This window comes from Chrysochloris asiatica, unplaced genomic scaffold, assembly GCF_000296735.1.
Source record: "Chrysochloris asiatica unplaced genomic scaffold, ChrAsi1.0 scaffold00112, whole genome shotgun sequence".
Lineage (NCBI taxonomy): Eukaryota > Metazoa > Chordata > Mammalia > Afrosoricida > Chrysochloridae > Chrysochloris > Chrysochloris asiatica.
This window is the reverse complement of record NW_006408630.1, coordinates 1,893,436-1,911,701: the sequence shown is the minus strand read 5'-3', so window position 1 is coordinate 1,911,701 and position 18,266 is coordinate 1,893,436. Positions and strand designations below refer to the sequence as shown.

Sequence of the window (18,266 nt, the reverse complement as noted above, 5' to 3'; positions counted from 1 at the left end):
TGTTAGGTAAAGATTAAAGGTTTTAATTGGCTGGTTTGGGTTGAGATTAATTGTAATAGACTGCTCTTGGAGGGGAAAGATGTATGTGTTATTGATATACAGCTAAAAATTTATATGTTTCAAGAATTTTTTCTGAGGTCTTGAGAAATTGTTACTGGTTCTTTAAATCCCTCAAGTAGGGTTTATTGAGTATTATATGATCTTTGAGCTCTAATCACTTAAAGTATATAACCTGAGTTTCTACATAATGCACTTAAGTATTATTTTAAAGTTATTTTCTTTGTATGTATATATAGTGAAATTTTTTCTAAAACTTTACTTCAGTACCATTTATAGGAATCTTTCAGTTTGATGCTTCTTTAGGCTTATTATCCAATCTTACCTTGATTATCTCTGACTTGTTGTTGTTATGTGCTGTCAAGTCGGTTCCAATTCATAGTGACACCATATAGGGTTTTCCTAAGCAGCTGATAGGTTTGAAATGATGATCTTGCAGTTATCAATCCAGTATTTATACTACAGCACCACAACAGGAATCCAATATAATAGCTACCAGTCAAAAATCCCTGGTAGGGAACTGTAAGATAACCACAAAGGTCAGCAATTCAAACCCACCAGCTGCCCCTTGGAAACCCTATACAGGGTTGCTATGAGTTCAGCACTTAAAAGCAACAACATTAGCTGTTATATGAGTGGATAAGTTAAAAAGCATTGCTACAAAATCATAAAACCCTTTTTTATTAAACAAAAATATCAAGATGTGAAGCTACTGTTTCTTAACATATCCTCCCCTCCATCTAGGTCTATATACTTCAGAAGGTGGTGTTTCCATTTCTCTTAACACTTCCCTAAAGAAGTCTGCACTCTTTGATTTACACATCAAAATGGTAGTTTTGACATCCTCAAGGGACTCCTTTTAAATGTTCTTTGAGTTTGGGGAACAAAAAGAAGTCTGAAGGGGCAAGATCAGGACTATATGGTGGATGAGGCACAGTTTCCCATTAAAATTCTCCTACAACAGTTCTTGCTACCCTTAAAGATTGAACAGGTGCACTATTATGATGGAAACAAATTATTCAGTGGAACTTCTCTGGCGATTTTCTCAGCAATGAACTTGTCAATTTTCATAAAACAACTTAGCAATAAGCCCACATGATCGTTCTGTGTTCTTGAGAAAATCTATCAAGGCTATTGTTATTATTATTAGGTGCTGTCGAGTCAGTTCTGACTCATAGCAACACTAAGCACAATGAACAAAACATTGCCCAAGTCTTGTATCATCCTCACAAGCATTGTTAAGCTATACTGCTATGCTGTTACTACTGTGACAATCCATCTTGTTAGGGCTACACTTTATTAAGCATGATGTCCTTCTGCAGAGACTTGTCCCTCCTGATAGTATATCCAAAGTAGAAGAGATGAAGACTTGACATCCTGGCTTCTAAAGAACATTCTGACTGTACTTCAGCCAGCACAGATTTGTTGGTTCTTCTGGCAGTCCATCGCAATTTTAATATTTTTCTAACACCATAATTTAAATGCATAAATTCCACGGTCTTCCTTATTCACTGTCCAACTTTCACATGCATATGAGACAACTGAAATTACCATGACTTGGGTCAGGCACACCTTAGTTCTCAAACTGACATCTTTGCTCTTGAACACTTAAAAGAGGTCTTGTCCTGGGGATTCCTGAGCCTATGGACAAGGGCACGGGCACAGCCAAGGAGGGCTAGTGCCAAGAGTGAAGCATCAAGCTGATATGAAGTCAGGGGAGATGCAAAAGATCACCCAACCTTGCAGACAGTATCCATTTGACCTAGCTTCGATGACTTGATAATCAGAACTCAACTAGTAGAAGATTAAAAATAAAAACAATTTTTGATAAAGGGAACAAGGGTAAATTGCTACAATTTGATGAACCTGACCTATACTTATGGATATAGTAGCTCAAAATACCAACAGAGAGGGAAGGAGTCTCCATATCAAGTATCAATCCTATCCCCTCTGTATAAATACGGATGGGCAACTTAGACATTGGCTATCTAAAATGAGGGGGGCAATAATGGCATGAAGTGACTGGCTTACAAGTTTTCAACAGGGAGTTTAGTTTAAGAGTATGCGGGGTAAGGTAGAGTCACTACTGAATAGTCTTTATCTTGTCTAGATGGGTCTGGTGGAAAGAGATGAGGATAAGATCCTTATGAGTCAATAGTGATAAATTGCTATCATGCAACTGTCACAATTGTAAAGGTACAAGTTTTGTAACAAAAAGGGGGCGTAGTTAATCTTACAGTCCAGAAACAGAGGACCGTAGGACCATCAAGGGAGAAGAGCATGAGCAGAATGTGGGACCCTATGCAGAAAAGCAGTGACACCAGAGATGGAGGCAGAGATGAAGACATGGAGAGAGGGAGTAGCTGAGGACTCTAGACTCATGGAAAGAGAGGGACTGAGCACTGGCAGCCAGGAGGCAGGGCTTGTAGAATGTGCCTTTTGGCTGTTTAAGTGATTATATATTCCTATGTTTTGGGGTATACCTCCCCAGTGCTTACCCCCAAAAAAGAAAAACAGAGGGCATAGAAGCAAATACGGTTGAATGATGATGCACAGAGGAAATTGTAATCATTGCAATGAAAGGATGGTGTAAAGCCGATGTTTTCCCATGTAAACTATCACTCAGTTCACAATTTAAAAAAAAAAAAAAAAAAAAAGAAAGAAAAGATTGTAAGATAACCACACTCGACACCGATAAGGGGAAGTGAGGGAAAAACAGCAATGAAGCGGTGAGTTAAGCCCTACAACATTCAACAGACTTCTGTGAACCCGGGTGAAGACCTGGTTGGTCAGCAGTGTGGCAAGACCTGGGGAGCCCTGGGCCCAGAGTCAGTGACATAGCCACAGAGGACTAGAGTGGAGAGTGAAGCGTCCAGCTGATAAGAAGAGAGGGCATATGCATAAGAACACCGACACTTGCAGATAATACCACTTGTCCTGGCTTCGATGACTGGATGATCGGAGCTCAACCAGAAGTAAAAAGAAGAGGAAAAAAAAATAAAAATTCTCATACAATTTGATGAACTTGACCTATGGAAGCAGTAGCTCAAAAGAGGGAACAAGTCCTTACAGCAAGAATCATTCCCACCCCTTCCACACACAAGAGTAGACAGGGATGGGCAACTTGGACATTGGCTACCCAAAATGGGGGGTGGGGGGCTACAAAGGCAAGAAGTGACTGGCTTGCAAGCTTTCAAGAGGGAACCTAGACCCAGAGGGCCTGGAGGAAGGTAGAATCTCCAGTGAGTAGTATTCAATCGGACTAGGCGGGGCTGAGAAGGGGCTCTTGTGGTACAATAGTGAGTAATTGTTACCAGGACTGACTGTGAGGGTTGGAAATGTAAAGGTGGACGTTTTATAGCAAGGAGGGGACTGATTGACTTTTCAGTCTAGGAGCGGAGGTCCCTAGGACCATCAAGGGAGAAGAGCAGAGAGCGGGACCCTACCCAGAGAAGCAGTGATGCCTGAAATGGAGCCAGAGATGATGATGTGGAGCTATGGAGCAGCTGGAGACTCTAGACGCAGAGAGAGAAGAGCAACTGTGTGCTGAAGACCTGGGAGGCACGGGGGAAGGATTGCATGGAGGGGATTGTAACCATGGCAATGAGACGATATACGATAGAATGAAAACTAATGTTCTCCCATGTATACTATCACATAATTCACAATAAATCATTTAAGAAAAAAAAAAAAGATTGTAAGATAAAATTATAATAATGTTTGGGGGAAAAAAAACAAAAGAGGTCTTATGCAGATTTGCCTAACGAAATATGTCATTTGATTTCTTAACTGCAGCTTCCATAAGTGTTGATAGTGAATTCAAGCAAAATGATGTCTTTGACAACTTCAATCTTTTCTCCATTTATTGGTCCAGTTGTCAAGGTTTTTGTTTTCTTTACATTGAGGTACAACCATACTGAAAGCTGTGGCCTTTGATCTTCATCAGTTAATTATTTTAAATTCTTTTCTCTTTCAGCAAGCAAGGCTGGGTTGTCTGCATATCACAGGTTATTAACAAGTCTTTCTCTAACCCTGATGCCATTCTTCTTCACATAATCCAGCTTCTAGGATTATTGGCTCAATATACAGATTGAATCAGTATGGTGAAAGAACACAACCCTGGTGTACACTTTTTCTGATTTAAAACTATTTATTATCCCCTTGTTCTATTTGAACGACTGCATCTTGGTCTATGTACAGGTTCCTCACGTTCCTGAATACCCATTCTTCACAATGTTATCTATAGCTTATCATGATCCAGAATCAAAAGCCTTTACATAGACAATAGAGTATATTTAAACATCTTTCTGGTATTCTCTGCTTTTAGCCAAGATGCAGCTGACATCAGCAATGATATCCTCATTGCACGTCCTCGTCTGAATCTGGCTTCAACTTCTGGCAGTTCCCTGTCAATGTACTGTTGCAGCCATTTTGAATTATCGTCAGCAAAATTTTACTTACATGTAATATGCTATTATCTGCTGATTTCTGCATCCCTTGGGTGATCTATCTTTGGAATGGTATGGATCTCTTTCAATCAGTTGGCAGGTAGCTGACTTCCAAATTTCTTGGCATTCAAGACTAAGTGCCTCCACTGCTGCATATTGAAATACAAAGATTTCAATTTGTATTCTATTAATTCCTGGAGGCGTTTTCTTTGTCAGTGCCTTCAATGTACCTTGAACTTCTTTCTTCAGTACCACTGGCTATTGATCACGTTACCTCATGAAATGGTTGAACATCGACCATTTCTTTTGGGTACAGCAAATCTTTATGGAAGCAGAAAGCCTCATCTTTCTCCCATGGAACAGTTGGTAGTTTCGAACTGCTGACCTTGAGGTTAGCAGCCTGACTTATAACTACAGAATCCGTCAATATTGCATGTCGAAGCTTCAGTTTTTTTCTTCAGTTCTTTCAGCTTGAGAAACCCTTTTTGTTTTCCAACTCCAGGTCTTTGCACATTTCATTATATGCTGATTTTGCCTTCTTGAGCAGTTAATGGCCTGTCAAGGGGTAATATATCAGGATTACCCCTTCAAAATGAAAAAAAAACAACAAAAAAACTATAACCTTCTGAACATACCTCTTAGTCTTGAACTTAACTAGTCCAGCAGACCTCCTCAGAAGTTCCTATTTGAATGTACCTTTTTTTGAAGGTACCCTAATGAGACTATGACAAGTATATTACAGAGAGAACTTGTTTGCAGCCATCCACTGTCATATATGCATGTTTAAACACATTTTTTTGACAGAAACTCATACATGTATGAAGAAGCCTAGTATCATGATTTTTTTTTTAACCTATACTCATATATCTTCTACCTCTAGCTTAACAACGTCCACTGTTATTTCTTGTCAATTCAAATAAAGATTTCTGTTTAACTGTCAGGAGTCAAGAAAGTCCTGGTGGTACAGTGGTAAAGCACTCAGCTGCTTACCAAAAACTTGGAAGTTCATGAGGGACAAATATGTGGCAGTCTGATTCTGTATAGAGTGATAGTCTTAGAAAGCCTATGGGACAGTTCTATTCTATCATACAGGAATCTATGAGTCAGAATCTACTCAATGGCAGTGGATTTGAAATAGGAGTCCTGATAGTCTAAGTTTGCTGGCTTATATCTGGATCTTGAGTGTATATTTCTCATGGTGAAAAGAGGCTGAGGGAATGAAGATTATTCAATTTTTTTTTATTTATAAAAAAACAGCTTTGACATAAGGTTAATAAAATGTGAAATAAATTATTAAAGCAAACTACCTGAGTCCTCTAAGGCTTTCATTTATTAAATGGCAATCTTAACCCTCAATTGCATAATCAACTTGGCAATACTAACCTTGGTTCAGATTTTTCTTAGGGAATTATAATTATAGGTAAGTACTAGTTAACTGTGACTCTAGGACTCAAGTTAAAAGTATCTTAATAAGAGAGTTAGGAGCTGATGGAAAAACTCTTCTCTTCTTTATGGGATAACAAGATAGGAAAGCCACATCTACATAGAACATCTATCCTAAAAAAAACTAAGATTATGTTGTAAAAATCTTTGAAGTTCACAATTTGTTAGAGAAATGAGTGGGGATGAACATCAAAATGCCTCATAATTACCAGGTTATGTCAGAAACAAGTATCCTGGGGAAATCTTATTCACTAATTACCTATATCCCACACTCCAAAAGAATAATTTGATCAGATCAATTTTTCTTTAAGAACCCTAATTTGAATTATTTGCTATCCTTCTAATTTTATCTATAACTTAGGTGTTTTTGTTGTTGGTAAATGCCATCAAGTCAGTTGACTCATAGCAACCCTGTATAGGGTTTCCAAAGAGCTGGTGATGGGTTTGAGCTTTTGTGGTTAACAAGTCACAGTTCTTGTGGTTAACAAACCAGTGCTTACCCTACAGCATCACAGCAGGACTCTATAACGTAGGTGGATTATTGTTACGTGCAGTTGAGTCAGTTCTGATTTATTGTGATCCTATATAGGGTTTCCAAGGCTTATTTATAAAGCAAATATTTATCTTTGCAGGAGCAGAAAGCCTCATCTTTCTTCCACAGAGAAGGAAACAATCATATTTCTTCATGAACTACAGTCTCTCTGCACTGAGACCAGAAGAACTAGATAGTGCTTGGCTATCACTACTGAATGTTCTAGTCAGCATCACAATAAATGAATCCTCCTAGAAAGGGAAAGAAATGTAGAACAGAACCTCAAAATTCTAAAACTCAAAACTTACTGGACCCATTAAGACTGAAGGAATCCCAAGGACTATTGTATTGAGACACTCAAACTTTGAACTGAAACTATTCTCTGAAGTCACCGTTTAACTAAATTAGAGGTTAGCTCAAAAAGTAAAAGGAAAATATGTCACACTTGAGTACGCATTTTTTTAAGACAACAATCTATAATAAGAGACCAAACAGTCAACAGTTACTCAACAGCCTGGGTGAAATACTGAAGGGAGTGAGGCTAAGTTAAGGTGAGTGGAAAACTGGAACAGAAATATGAATGTTGACACAATGTGGAAAATGTAACCACTGTGTAGAACAATATGCATAAAAAATGTTAAATGGGAAATTATCCTGCTATGTGTAATTCACTAAAAATACATTTGATGTTTTTTTTAATTTAGAATCCTCAGTAAGAGACCTCTCTTCATCACTGTTTGGCACAAGAAATCAGTACTCTAAAAAATAGGTTTTAGGGCATAAAGTACTCTTCAGCAAAATCTATGGCTGCATTAAAAAAATCAGATGCTGGCAGAGGAGGAGAAGCTAACACAACAGTAAAAAAGTTAGGAAACAGAAAAAAAAAGAAGAGCGATATGACATCTCGTCCTTCATAATATCAAATATTCATTTAGCATCGCTGTATATGAAAACCTTTGTTAATTATGCCTCAAATACTTCTGAGAAAATCTATTCTTTTTAAAGCACGAAATTAAAGAAAAGAATGGTCTTAAATATCTCTTACTGATGCTTTTTGTCTTTCATGAGTAATAATGACAAATTTCCAGATTGGAGAGCCTAAGGCTGTGTACATCTGCCTGAAATGCATCTGATTTTATCAACTCTCCAATCCCACATAAAAAGATAATCCTACAGACTTTATGTAAGATGAAGACACTCTCTTATGAACTGGAAAATCCTGTAGCTTTTTCTAAAAATTTTTATTTCAAACAAGGACTAGTCTTTTCAAAAATAACAAATTAATGAAGCAGGGTTATATAAATGCTAGAGTAAAACAAAACTAAATTTTCCCCAAAGCAAGTAATGTTTTAACATTTAAATGTAGGAAAATTACACAGGAGTGTACGTTTTTATAAAAGAAACCATGAATTCATAAAGCTGACATAAAATTTATATGAAATACTCACCACAAATGTTGAGTTCAGAATAAATTTGTTTATAAATAATCTGTAATATTTTCTATTATATTATATTATTTAAAGTATTTTAAAACTTACCCAAATGAAGCAATGTAAACTGGGCTGCCAGTTCTTTTGCATCTTCTAATGTAGTACATAGTTTGTCTGGCATGAAGTAACTCTGGGATCCATTTGCAATGGTAGGAATAACTATTTTATAAACCAAGAGTACTTTCCCATCTTGACTTGTTGTTGAATATAAGTAATATTCTGGTGGTGCCCAATTATTCTTGTTGCAGTAATAATCCAAATGCATTACTGCAGAATTGAAATGATTGGATTTTAAAGAATACATACTAATTGGAGTAAGCTTTGTTCCAGGAAAAAATGGGTAAGTGCATCTTTCAAGCTCAGGGGGGCCTGGGCTATGCTGACCATTGAGACGAGCTGGAAGATTTGGTGGCTTGCCTAGAGTCTTTGAGTGGCTATCTTCTTTGTTAGCAAACACAAGCAAGTTTTCAGAATTGGGACTAATTTGACCATTAAGATGTTGTCTCCAAGCGTTTTCTTTATTTACTGGTTTTGCCAGTGTTACCTCAATACTTGCTCCATCAATGCATTTTCCATTCATAACAGACATAGCAGTCACTGCATCTTCTCGGTTGAAAAAGTGAACAAAAGCATAATCTCTAAGCTTCTTCACTCGTTCAACTGCTCCAGGCTTGAATTTATTAAACTCTGCTTTAATTGTTTCCTCTGTAGTTGAGATCATTAAATTTCTTACATAAAGGACTTTAACTCTTTGCATGGTTTCCTCATCAACCTCTTTCTCTGGATCAGCCCAATCTACCTGAATGGTGTGGCCCCAGAGTTGGAATGTTCCTGTTAAATAAAAAATAAAAATTCACTTAGCTTGAAGACGACTACAAAAAAAAAAAACAGAATTGTTAAATAATTGTGTAAAACTGTTTCTCAAAAAAACTATCAGCTAGCCATTAGTTTTCTACTTACATAAAAATTTTTTTACTAAAACAAGCCTATCTATATTTCATGATGGAATTAACTTTCAGAGTCAACAAAACAACTATTTCAAAGATAGACCTTTCTGAAAAGAATTAAGTATCGGCCTTTGGAGTTTTATAAAATAACAATGAACCATATTAGAAGGGTATGCATTCAGTAAATCAGTAAAGTAGTAGAAATAATTTATTTTATAGGCATTGCTTATCTTTTACATAAATGTTTAGATTGATTACACTTTCTTACTCAATTCTTCATGTCTCTGTAAATGCTACCACAAGGTTTGATAATATTGATCTCTGAGGCACAGTCATTTTGCATGTTTGCAATAAAATATGGAAAATAATATTTAAAAAAGTGAACTTACCTGGAATTAGTTTTCTCCTAGCCATAGCAGCAGCTCTGTGAGATTCGTATTCAACAAATGCAAAACCACGATTTTTTGTCTTATCAGTTGCACTTGGATAAACAATGACATCTACAACTCCTTCTGTCACTTTCTTCATTTCATCCAAAATTTCTTCTTTCTTCTTTTCTTTGGGAATAGCTCCAATAAATAATCTGCAGTTATCTAAGCTTACACATACACCAATAAACTTGCCAGGTCGAATCTCATAATTATTAAGAATTCTGATGGCTAATTGGGCTTCTTCTTTTGTGGTGTACATGACAAAAGCATAACCTCGATTTTCACCACTGAACTCCATCATAAGGCGAAATTCATATATCTTGCCAGCTCTTTCAAACACAGGTACTAACTCATCTTCATACATGTCACGAGGAATTTTTCCTACAAAAACTTCACAACCTCTAGGTGGAGGTGGACCTTCCCAACCTAAAAGACAAATAGAGAAAGACAAATAAATTCTAATAAAATTTTTATGTTCAGTGGTCATTCATTCATTCCTCAAATTTTCTATGAGTTACTAGGTACCATATACTATTCTATGTATGGGGACTAAAAAAATGAACAAAATAAAGCCCTTCACCCTTGAAGTGTGTATTTATTCAGTAAATGGAAACAATAAATGAGTGGTATTTTAGAGTGAAATAAAGAAAAATTAAACTGCATAAGGGAAAGCTTTTCAGAGTACATGAGGTTTATGAAAAGACCTGAATGAATGAGAGAATAAACCACGAAGAAGCTATGTGGGCAAAGAGCACTTTGAAAGAAGAAAAAGCAAGTGCTTTATATGTGAGTAACATGTAAAAAGTGTGGAGGCCTATATGGCTAATGTAAAGTTAAGAGAGTTGGGAAGTGGTAAGGGATAAGATCATCGAAAAAGCTGTTGCTATTGTCATGTGCTGTTGAGTCAGTTCTAACTCACAACAACCCTGTAGAGGGTTTTCAAAAAGTAGCTATAAATTTGAACTGCCAACCTTACAGTTACCAGTCCACTGCTTATCCTACAGCACTACACCAGGACTCCACTGAAGACGCTGTTGTTGTTGTTATGTGCCATGGAGTCAGTTCCAACTCATAGCGACCCTGCACAGAGTTTCCAAGGCTGTAAATCTTTACAGGAGCAGAAAGCCTCATCTATCTCCCACGGAAGAGCTGGTAGTTTCAAACTGCTGACCCTGAGGTTAGCAGCCTGATTCATCATCACTACGCTACTTACTGAAGATGCTAGAGGCCGGAATTTAAGTCTGATAGAACCTTAGAGGCTTTGATGAAAAGGTTATACTGGCTGTTGGGAGAAAGAGTAAAATGTATTTTTTACCTGTTTGCACATCTAATTTTGGGGGTAATCACCACTTCTCTACCCACTGCTCTTTTAACTTGCCCCCCAAACAATCTTTCCTTTATTTTAATAGCTATAGCTAGAATACTATTTCTCCTTTTGCCCCAACCCTCAGAAACCCAACTTCTTTATCACCTGCTTTTTACCAGGATTGAGGAATGAAAAATTTAAAGGTAAAACATATATAACATATAATTGACCTCTTTCCCCTCACAATAGTTGTAAAAAATAATAATACCCTGCTGAGGTTTTAACGCAAAGTCAAAGAGCCATGGTGTGTGATATTTGTGAGGCTATACACCTAATCTAAATAATTACATTAAAGACTTCTTAACTGAAAAAAAATAAACAATTCCACACCTGGGGGAGGACCACCAAATTTCCTTTGCCCATTTTCTTGAACCATGTTATAACCGGTCTTTTCCATCAAAGCAAGTAATGCAGCTTCATTCTGAGTACCAGTTCGAACTTTACTGCAGACATTTGTTCCATCTATATTTTCTTCATTCATGGTTGCAGTTCCTAAGACAAAGTTTTAAAAAAGAGGTTAAGCTTATTACATGAAGCACCAGAAATCTATGAGGTATTTCTTTTATTTTTTTTTTTTTGGATTTTTTTCATTATGTGTTTATAAGGCTTTTTAAAAAAATGATTAGTGCCCACTTTCAAAATGATGACTTCCACATCTTATTAAAAAAAAAAAAAAAAAAAACAAAGTTGGTACTCCTAGAGTGTAAGAGTGTAATTTTATTTTTACTTAAAAATGTAAAATTGTATTATAATTTGTAAATATGTGAGAATGAACATTCATTTTTTAAAAAATTGTACTTAATTTTTGTTGTTGTTGAGAATATACCCAGCAAAACATACAAATTCAACAACTTCTACATGTACATTTCAGTAACACTGATAACAATCTTCCAGTTGTACAACCATTCTCATCCTCCTTTTCTGAACCATTCTTCTTTCTCCTAATAAAACAGACTCACTCATACTGTGTTTCTTTTTAATCTTTTGAGCAGCTGTTGTCAATTTGATCCTATATACCCTATATATGAGTGGGCTGAAGTATTTCTTTTTGAGTGGCAAGAAACCAATGCTGTGTGTTTGGTGATTACTCATCATTATTCTGTTCATATTCTGATCCCAACAGCCTTCCTACAATAGAAGCTGGAAACACAGTGTCACTAATTGACTAAGCAGTATCAACAAGACCTAAGCTACAAGAAGAAGTACAAGTGAAAACTAGAAAGAAAAAACTAATACAAGTGAGAAAACAGATATACTTAAAAGGGAGTTAAGAAAAAAAGAAAGCAGAAGGAGTGAAAAAAGAACTACCGTCAATACCTATATTTATATGATGACTGTCAATCTATATAGCCCAAGGTTTAAACTACTTTATCATATAGGTCGGGGTCGTGGTGTAGCACAGCAGAATAATCACTGGACTGTTAGCAACAAGGTCAGCAGTTCAAACCCACCAGCTTTTCCTTGGGAACCCTATACAGAGTTGCTGAGTCGTAAACCACTTGACAGCAGTAACAAAAACAACAATCACATAGGCCAAACAGGTTTTTCTGGGCTTTATACTTGCTAATCCTGGTGTAGCACTATGGGGTAAACACTGGACTGCAAACCACAAGGTTGGTGTTTAGTTAAAGTCTACAAACCATTTCTCGGAAACCATATATAGGGTCGCTATGAATCAGAACCAACTCAACGGCACTTAACAACAATACTTGCCAGTTAACTATAGCCAGATCTAGTAATGCTGATATTAGCAATCCTCGAGATAGCAGAAATTAACAGATGCTTAGGAAAAGAAAGCAGAGTTTCAAAACAGCCCAATTATCTATTTACTAAAAGAAGCTACTGTGGCGCTGTGGACTGAGGTGCTAGACTACAAGGTTTGTTTGAACAGCAAGGTCAGCAGTTCAATCTCACCAGCTGCTCCGCGGAAACCCTATACAGGGTCACTCAGAGTTGGACTCTACTCGACAGCATATAACAAAAACAAGAGAATCCGTCAGAAACATCATTAACTGTAACCACTTCAGATCTGAGCACCAACAGCAGCTACTGTGATTTCCAATTAGCAGCAGCTTAAGGAACTTCATCAATAGCTGAAAAGAAAAAAATCAGAAGAGGCAAAAAAATTAAGCTGTGACTGCCACAACTATAAAAGTAGAAGTTTTGTAACCAAAAGGGGGGAGTACTGAATCTTAGGTCCAGAAACAGAGGACCCTAGCACTATCAAGGGACAAGAGCAGGCGCAGAATGTGGGACCCTATCCAGAGAAGTAGGGAAACCAGAGATGGAGGCAGAGATGAGGACATGGAAAGACGGAGCAGCTGAGGACTCTAGACTCATGGAAAAAGAGAGGCTGAGTGTTGGTGGCCAGGAGGCAAAGGCTTAGAGAATGTGTCCTTTGGTTGCTTAAATGATTATATATTCCTGAATGTTTTTGTGTACATCCCCTCTGCCCCTAAAAAAAAAAAAAAAAACACAAGGAATAGAAGCAAATATTATTGAATGATGACGTACTGAGGAGATTGCTATTGTTGCAATTAAATGATGAGTGTAAAACCGATGTCCTCCCATGTAAACTATCACTCAATTCACCAAAAACTAAACTGGTAACATTACAATCAATCCAACAAAAATAAAGATCATAAGTGACTACTTTGAAAAACTGTACTCCAACAAATTTGAAAATCTATGAACAAATTCCTTACCTAAAAGAACATAAACAGAGGTAAAAAATTTCAACAGACCCATTACAAAAAGAAGAGTTAACGATGTAAGAAAATAAATAAACTGCTAACAACAACAAAGCAGCCCGGGACCAGATGGCTACAATGGAGAATTCTACTACACATTCAGAGAAGAGTTGATATGCCTCCTACTCAATCGCTTCAAGGCATAAAAAAAGAAAAAGAAAATTACTTACTCCCTTATGAGGCAGTTCTGGTGTGGTGCTGTAGGATAAATACTGGACTGCAAGGTCAGTTTGAACCTCAAGGTTGGCAGTTCAAGCTCACCAGCCACTCCTCGGAAACCCCGTACAGGGTTGCTATGAGTCAGAACTGACTCAACAGCCCTTAACAACAACAACAAGTATTTTTCTGGTATTCTCTGCTTTCAACTAAAATCCATTTGACATCTGCATTTATATATCATTCCATTTCCTCATTTGAATTTGTCTTCAACTTCAGACAGTTCCCTGTTAATGTATGGTTGCAACCATTTTTAAATTATGTTTAGCAAAATTTTACTTGCATGTGATATTAATGATACTGTCCGATGATTTCCGCATTCCAGTGGGTCCCCTCTCTTTGGAATGGGCACAAATATGGATCTCTTATAATCAACTGGCCAGGTAGCTTTCTTCCAAATTTCTTGGCATAGATGAGTGAATGCCTGCAGTGCAACATCAGTTTGTTGAAAGATTTCTATTTGTATTCCATCAAATTCCTGAAGCTTTGTTCTTTGATAGTGCTTTCAATGCACCTTGGATTTCTTCCTTCAGTATTTTATTGGCTCTTGATCATATGCTACCTCTTGAAATGGTTGAACATCAACCATTTCTTCTTGGTACAGTGACTCCATGTATTCCATCTTCTTTTCATGCTTTCTGCATCATTCAATAATTTACTGATAGAATCCTTCAATATTACAAGTCAAGGTTTAAATTTTTTCTTCAATTCCATCGACTTGAGAAATGCTGAGCATGTTCTTCCCTTTTGGATTTTTAACTACATGTCTTTGCACATTTCATTATAATATTTATCTTCTCAAGCTGTCCATTGAAAATTTCTGTTCAACTCTTTTACCTCATTTCTTTCATTTGCTTTAGAATCTCCACTGACTCAGTCTCTTCTGACATCCATTTGGTCTTTTTCTTTTGTTTACTTCTTGTATGTTCTTGATATCATCCCACAATTCTGGTCTTCAGTCTTTATGTCTAATGAATCAAATCTGTTCTTGAGATGATCTCTAAGTTCAGGTGGGATATATTCAAAGTCACATTTGGCTCTCATAAACTTTTTCTAATTTTCTTCAGCTTCAGTCTGAACTTGGATATGAGCAACTGATGATTTGTTTCACAGTCTTCCCCTGACCTTGTTTTGCCTGATGATATTGAGCTTTTCTGCCATTTCTTTCCATAGAGGTAGTCAATTTGATTTATGTGTATTCCATCTGTCGAGGTCTGTGTGTACAATTATCTTTTATGTTTCTTAAAAAACGTATTTGCAATGACAAGTCATTGTCTTATAAAATTCTATTATGTGATCTCTAGCACCGTTTCTACCACCAAGGCTCTATTTTCCAACAACTGATCCTTCTTCTTTATTTCCAATCTTTGCATTCCAATTACCAGTAAGTATGAATACATCTTAATTGCATATTTGATCAATTTCAGACTGAAGAAGTTGGTAGATTCTTCAATTTGGTGCATAAATTTGAGTAATAGTTGTATTAACTGGTCTTTCTTGTAGGTGTGTGGATATTATCCTATCACAAACAGCGCTATACTTCAAGGCAGATCTTGAAATGTTGAGGATGAATGTGATGTCATTCCTCTTCAATCTGTCATTCCAAGCATAGTAAACCATGTGGTTGTCAGATTCAACATGACCAATACCAATCCATTTCAGTCCATTAATTCCTAGGATATCGATGTTTATGTATTCCATTTAATTTTTGACAACTTCCAAATTTTTTACACTCATACTTTGTACATTCCATGTTCCAATAATTGATGGATGTTTCTCCTTATTTTGAGTTGTGTCCCATCATCAAATGAAGGTACTGAAAGCTTTACTCCATTTCGGTCATCCTGGTCAACTCTACTTTGAGGAGGCAGCTCTTCCCCAGTTGTATTTTGAGTGTCTTCTTACCTGAGAGGCTCATTTTTCTGGCACTATATCTGATAATATTCTCATGCTTCTCATCAAGTTTCAACATCCAATATTCTGGTACTATCTGACAAGCGTTCCACTACTATAAGGTTTTCAGTGACTACATATTTGGAAGCAGTCCATCTCTCCTTTTCTCTTAGTCTGGAAGTTCATCTACCATGGGTGATTCTACTGGTATTTAAAATACCAGTGGCATAGCTTCCAGAATCAAAGCAACATACAAGCCACCACAAACTGATAGATGAGTAAATAGATGACTAGTTGTGGTTGTTGCTAAGGGTCAGGTCAGTTCTGACTCATAGTGACCCTGGATAGGGTTTCCAAGGAGCGGCTGGTAGGTTTTAACTGATGACCCTGTAGTTAGGATTTTTATTTTGTTTATGTTGAAGTCCAGTGCTTATTCTACAGCGCCACACCAGGACACCTCGGTGACCCTAGTACTTAAAACACTGGTAGCACAGCCTCCAGCATCACAGCAATACACAAGCCACCATAGTAAATCAAACTGACAGATGCTATAGACATATTTTTTTTAAAAAAAGAGTAAGAAAAGGACAGACGTTTGATTAAACACACTAGTCAAAATGCAGATTGATAATTGAATAAAAATATATATATATGACCCATCTATGTCCTTTCTACAAGAGACTCACCTTACGCACAAACACACAAATAGGATGAAAACAAACCAATATGAAAATGAACACTGCACTTATAATTATTTGTAATTGGAATGTGAAAGTTGGAAAAACTGAAGGACCAACCAAAACCAACCCACTGCTTGTTAAGTTGATTTCTACTCATAGCAACCCTGTAAGACAGAATACAATTACTCCTCAAGATATGGGAGGCTGTGGAGCTCTGGTAGCATAGTGGTTACAAATCAGGCTGCAAACCGCAAGGTCAGCAGTTCAAAACTACCAGCTGTTCCGTGGGTGAAAGATAAGGCTTTCTGCTCCTTAAAGATTTACAGCCTCGGAAACCCTGTACAGGGCCACTGTGAGTCGGAACCGGCTCCACGGCTATAACCACCACCACCAAATCTTTCCAAGAGTAGTGGTAAATTTGAACCACCGACCCTGTGGTTAAACACTATGCCACCAGGGATCCTTAAAGAAGGACCAATCGCTGGGAAAAAAAACATGTTGGTGATAGAAACAACTCCAAACCTAGCAGGATAGAATTTTGCAAGACCATTGACTCCATTGCAAATACCTTTTTCTTCAACAGCATACTCATGAATCTCACCAGATGGAATGAATACACAGGAATCAAACTAACTACATCTATGGAGGAGCTCAAAACAAGGTCAGAAGTTAACTGTGGAACAGACCAACAAGTGTTCATATGCAAGTTCAGCTGAAGAAAATTTAAACAAGTCCAAGAGAGCCAAAATACAACCTTGAATTTAGAGACCATCTCAAGAGCAGATTTGAAGCACTGGACACTGAAAACCAGATGAGTCGTGGGTTGAAATTAAGGATATCATACATAAAGAAAGCAACAGATCAGGAAAAAATAGGTAAAAAGATCAAAATGATTATCAGTTGAGGCACTGAAATTTTCTCTTTGACGTAGAATAGCTAAAAGGAAACGAAGACGTGAAGACAGAGAAAAACTGAACAAACGATTACAGAGAGTAGCTTAAGAAGACAAAGTATAAGAAATGTGCAAAAAGCTGGGGTTAAAAAACTAAAAAGGAAGAGCATGCTTAGCATTTCTGAAGCTGAAGGAACTGAAGAAAAAAATTCGAGTCTCACTACAATACTGAAGGATTCCAAGAGCAAAATATTGAACAATGCAGGAAGTATCAAAAGAAAATGGAAGGAACGTCATCCATCATATAAATAAGAAAAAAGAAAAGAACCACATGATCATATCAATTGATGCAGAAAAGGCACTCAACAAAATCCAACATCCATTCCTGATGAAAACACTAAACAAAGTAGGAATTGAAGGGAAATTTCTCAGCATAATCAAAAGCATATATTGAAAACCAAGAGCCTACATTACAGTCAATGGAGAGAAACTGAAAGCCTTCCCCCTGTGAACAGGAACCAGACAAGGATGCCCTTTATCACTGCTCCTATTCAATCTTGTGCTGGAAGTTTTAGCTAGAGCTATATACAGCATGATAAAGAAATTAAAGGCATCCAAATTGGTAAAGAGGAAGTAAAACTCTCCTTATTTGCAGACTATATGATCCTATACATAGAAAACCCCAAAGACTCAGTAAAAAAACTATCAGACCTCATCAAAAGATTCAGCAAAGTGGCAGGGTATAAGATCAACATACAAAAATCAGTTGGATTTCTCTACAGCAATAGCAATAGCGATGAAAAGGACATTAGGAAAGCAATACCATCTACAATAGCCACACAAAGGATGAAATACTTAGGAATAAACATAACCAGAGAAACAAAGGACTTATACAAAGAAAATTACAAAGCACTACTACAGGAAACCAAAAGAGATCTACAGAAGTGGAAGAACATACCATGTTCCTGGATAGGAAGGCTCAACATTGTGAAAATGTCAATACTACCCAGAGCAATTTACACATACAATGCAATCCCAATCCAGATTCCAACAACATTCTTCAAAGAGATGGAAAAGACAATTAGTAATTTTATATGGAAAGGAAAGAGACCTAGGATAAG

General features: G+C 36.9%; 1 protein-coding gene across 2 annotated transcripts in view; it reads right to left on the bottom strand.

Annotated features, from left to right (window-relative positions):
* Nucleotides 1-18,266, bottom strand: part of RBM46 (RNA binding motif protein 46) — a 74,251-nt gene that overhangs the window by 43,234 nt on the left and 12,751 nt on the right. For both annotated transcript variants that reach the window (XM_006867903.1, XM_006867904.1), the window contains exons 2-4: nucleotides 11,045-11,206; nucleotides 9,307-9,774; nucleotides 8,019-8,801 (exon numbers count right to left, since the gene is read on the bottom strand). In XM_006867903.1, coding sequence (XP_006867965.1) covers nucleotides 8,019-8,801; nucleotides 9,307-9,774; nucleotides 11,045-11,195 — 1,402 coding nt within the window. In that variant the 5' untranslated portion in view covers nucleotides 11,196-11,206. The remainder of the gene's footprint in view (nucleotides 1-8,018; nucleotides 8,802-9,306; nucleotides 9,775-11,044; nucleotides 11,207-18,266) is intronic.